Genomic DNA, 5,000 nt, shown 5'->3' on the forward strand with positions numbered 1-5,000 from the left:
CATTGTGATATCACTCAACTTCACATACTCCTTAGCAGTATCAGTCCTCTTCTTGTAAACCTTCAGGAACATTACATTTCATTGTGATATCACTCAACTTCACATACTCCTTAGCAGTATCAGTCCTCTTCTTGTACTCCTTCAGGAACAACATTACATTTCATTGTGATATCACTCAACTTCACATACTCCTTAGCAGTATCAGTCCTCTTCTTGTACTCCTTCAGGAACAACATTACATTTCATTGTGATATCACTCAACTTCAGATACTCCTTAGCAGTATCAGTCCTCTTCTTGTACACCTTCAGTATCAACATTACATTTCACTGTGATATCACTCAACTTCACTCTCTCAGCAAAATAAATAATCAAATAATTTGCATATATTTTCTTTAAAAAGGTCAGAGATTCTTAACCTTTTTGATCCGGGGCCTAACTTTTTCACTACACATCAAATATGAACTCTTGATTAGAATCCTCTTCAATAATTCTAATCTGACCTATGAACAAGATAAACCTTGTCCAATGATATACAAGCAGGTGTTGATCACAAAGATTATTATCAAGGCTTTGGTGAGGCTGATGACAAACAAACAAAAATGAAATGATGCAGTGCTAAAATCAATTCTAACTAAATGACTAATAATACATGTTTCCTAACTAAACTGTCAATAAAAAGCTCAAATGAAAATAAAAGCTTTGACACTTTAGTCTTCGTTTTTGCGCTTAAAAACTTCTCTGTAAGTGTATTTATTATTGATTATTTACTTGTTTCTGCCTAGCTTCACTTATGTTAGCATGCTAATCTTTTATGGTGGTGTTTTAGCTCATTCTATTTATTTTATAATTGTATTATTTCAACCAAAAAAACCATGGATTTTGATACCTGCCCCTATCTTGTTAGCATGCTAAAGGTTACCATGCTAACATAAATATGCTATCTTGTTAGCATGCTAAAGGTTACCATGCTAACATAAATATGCTATCTTGTTAGCATGCTAAAGGTTACCATCCTAACATAAATATGCTATCTTGTTAGCATGCTAAAGGTTACCATGCTAACATAAATATGCTATCTTGTTAGCATGCTAAAGGTTACCCTGCTAACATAAATATGCTATCTTGTTAGCATGCTAAAGGTTACCATGCTAACATAAATATGCTATCTTGTTAGCATGCTAAAGGTTACCATGCTAACATAAATATGCTAACGTTTTAAGCAATCTTTTTAACTGCGGTTTTTTTGTTTAGACATTTGATACTTGACAGCATCTTAGAAGTATGCTAACTTATCCTATGCCAGCATGCTCAAATGAAATAATTGTAACCGTTGAAAAGCACAAATAATGACTTCTTAAAAGATTGTCGCCATCTTAGAAGTATGCTTACTTCACTTATGTTAACATGCTAAAGTTACAGTAGTATTTTAGATCAATATATTCATTTTAACTTAAAATTCACGGATTCTGAGACTTGCCTCCATCTGGCAAGTAAGATTGTGTTACTATAACAAGCTAACATTAGCATGCTAGCCTTTTAGCAGAGGTTCCCAGCACCACATCAAAATGGTTGCAGGAATTGTGTAGTTGTCATGAAAATGAAGGCAGAGTGACAAAGAGATGGCATTCTACCTGCTTCTGTTCCTCTCCCAGGCCGTCCCACATGGAGGCCACAATCTTGGAGACCTCCCCAAAGGTGGCGTTGGGGTTCTGGGCCTTGATGTTGGCTTGGGTGTCCCTGAAGAACAAAGCGTAGGCAGAGACCGGCTTCACCGGCTCATTGGGGTCCTTCCGCTTCTTCTTCTTGGGCGTCTTGGCTTTCTTGGACATGTCGAAGGCTGCAGGCCGCTTCTCGCCCTGCGCAGGTGAAGGTGTGTCAGTGTTTGTCCTCTAGACACACCTAATAAAGATGCTTGTTCATGTTCAATGAAGCACTCACCTAATAAAAGGTGCTAAAAGTTGATGTTGCTACTGCCCCCACATTTCCTCAAAAATAATGTTGAAAAAACAACTTAAAGCCTTAAATAACTTTTACTGCAAATTCATATCAGCTCCAAATATTGCTTATTGGCCTCCTTGATCACTAATAATCAGTATTGGCCCTGACAATAACCATATTGGTCAATCACATCAAAGGCCATGATAACAACATATTGGTCCATCCATAGCGTGTATACACACATAATGATAAAAACATATTAGTCCATCCATAGCGTGTATACACACACACACACACACACATGATGATAAAAGCATATTGGTCCATCCATAGCATGTATACACACACACACATACACACATCATGATAAAAAACATATTAATCCATCCATAGCGTGTATACACACACACACACATCATGATAAAAAACATATTAATCCATCTATAGCGTGTATACACACATACACACATCATGATAAAAAACATATTAATCCATCCATAGCGTGTATACACACATACACACATCATAATAAAAAACATATTAATCCATCCATAGCGTGTATACACACATACACACATCATGATAAAAAACATATTAATCCATCCATAGCATGTATACACACACACACACATCATGATAAAAAACATATTAATCCATCCATAGCGTGTATACACACATACACACATCATGATAAAAAACATATTAATCCATCCATAGCGTGTATACACACATACACACATCATGATAAAAAACATATTAATCCATCCATAGCGTGTATACACACACACACACACACACACACACACACACACACACACACACACACACACACATCATGATAAAAAACATATTGGTCCATCCATAGCGTGTATACACACACACACATACACACATCATGATAAAAAACATATTAGCCCATCCATAGCGTGTATACACACACACACACACATCATGATAAAAAACATATTGGTCCATCCATAGCGTGTATACACACACACATACACACATGATGATAAAAGCATATTGGTCCATCCATAGCGTGTATACATACACACACACACACACACACACACATGATGATAAAAACATATTAGTCCATCCATAGCGTGTATACACACATACACACATCATGATAAAAAACATATTAATCCATCCATAGCGTGTATACACACATACACACATCATAATAAAAAACATATTAATCCATCCATAGCGTGTATACACACATACACACATCATGATAAAAAACATATTAATCCATCCATAGCGTGTATACACACACACACACATCATGATAAAAAACATATTAATCCATCCATAGCGTGTATACACACACACACACACACACACACACACACACACACACACACACACACACACACATCATGATAAAAAACATATTGGTCCATCCATAGCGTGTATACACACACACACATACACACATCATGATAAAAAACATATTAGCCCATCCATAGCGTGTATACACACACACACACACATCATGATAAAAAACATATTGGTCCATCCATAGCGTGTATACACACACACATACACACATGATGATAAAAGCATATTGGTCCATCCATAGCGTGTATACATACACACACACACACACACACACACATGATGATAAAAACATATTAGTCCATCCATAGCGTGTATACACACACACACACACACACATCATGATAAAAAACATATTGGTCCATCCATAGCGTGTATACACACACACATACACACATGATGATAAAAGCATATTGGTCCATCCATAGCGTGTATACACACACACACACACACACACACATGATGATGAAAACATATTAGTCCATCCATAGCGTGTATACACACATACACACATCATGATAAAAAACATATTAGTCCATCCATAGCGTGTATACACACACATACACACACATGATGATAAAAGCATATTGGTCCATCCATAGCGTGTATACACACACACACACACACACATGATGATAAAAGCATATTGGTCTATCCATAGCGTGTATACACACACATGATGATAAAAGCATATTGGTCCATCCATAGCGTGTATACACACACACACACACACACACACACACACACATGATGATAAAAGCATATTGGCCCATCCATAGCGTGTATACACACACACACACACACACATGATGATAAAAGCATATTGGTCCATCCATAGCGTGTATACACACATACACACATCATGATAAAAAACATATTGGTCCATCCATAGCGTGTATACACACACACACATCATGATAAAAAACATATTGGTCCATCCATAGCGTGTATACACACACACATCATGATAAAAAACATATTGGTCCATCCATAGCGTGTATACACACACACATCATGATAAAAAACATATTGGTCCATCCATAGCGTGCATACACACACACACACACATGATGTTAAAAGCATATTGGTCCATCCATAGCGTGTATACACACACATGATGATAAAAGCATATTGGTCCATCCATAGCGTGTATACACACACACACACACACACACACATGATGATAAAAGCATATTGGTCCATCCATAGCGTGTATACACACATACACACATCATGATAAAAAACATATTGGTCCATCCATAGCGTGTATACACACACACACATCATGATAAAAAACATATTGGTCCATCCATAGCGTGTATACACACACACATCATGATAAAAAACATATTGGTCCATCCATAGCGTGCATACACACACACACACACATGATGTTAAAAGCATATTGGTCCATCCATAGCGTGTATACACACATACACACATCATGATGATAAAAGCATATTGGTCCATCCATAGCGTGTATACACACACACACACACACACATGATGATAAAAGCATATTGGTCCATCCATAGCGTGTATACACACACACACACACACACACACACACACACACACACACACACACACACACACATGATGATAAAAGCATATTGGTCCATCCATAGCGTGTATACACACACACACACACACACACACACACACACACACACACACACACACATGATGATAAAAGCATATTGGTCCATCCATAGCG

General features: G+C 37.1%; 1 protein-coding gene across 3 annotated transcripts in view; it reads right to left on the reverse strand.

Moving 5' to 3' along the window:
* Nucleotides 1–5,000, reverse strand: part of LOC133665481 (thymocyte selection-associated high mobility group box protein TOX-like) — a 75,074-nt gene that overhangs the window by 13,911 nt on the left and 56,163 nt on the right. For all 3 annotated transcript variants that reach the window (XM_062070789.1, XM_062070788.1, XM_062070790.1), the window contains one exon: nucleotides 1,633–1,857. In XM_062070789.1, coding sequence (XP_061926773.1) covers nucleotides 1,633–1,857 — 225 coding nt within the window. The remainder of the gene's footprint in view (nucleotides 1–1,632; nucleotides 1,858–5,000) is intronic.

Source organism: Entelurus aequoreus, linkage group LG14, assembly GCF_033978785.1.
Source record: "Entelurus aequoreus isolate RoL-2023_Sb linkage group LG14, RoL_Eaeq_v1.1, whole genome shotgun sequence".
NCBI classification, from domain to species: Eukaryota; Metazoa; Chordata; class Actinopteri; order Syngnathiformes; family Syngnathidae; genus Entelurus; species Entelurus aequoreus.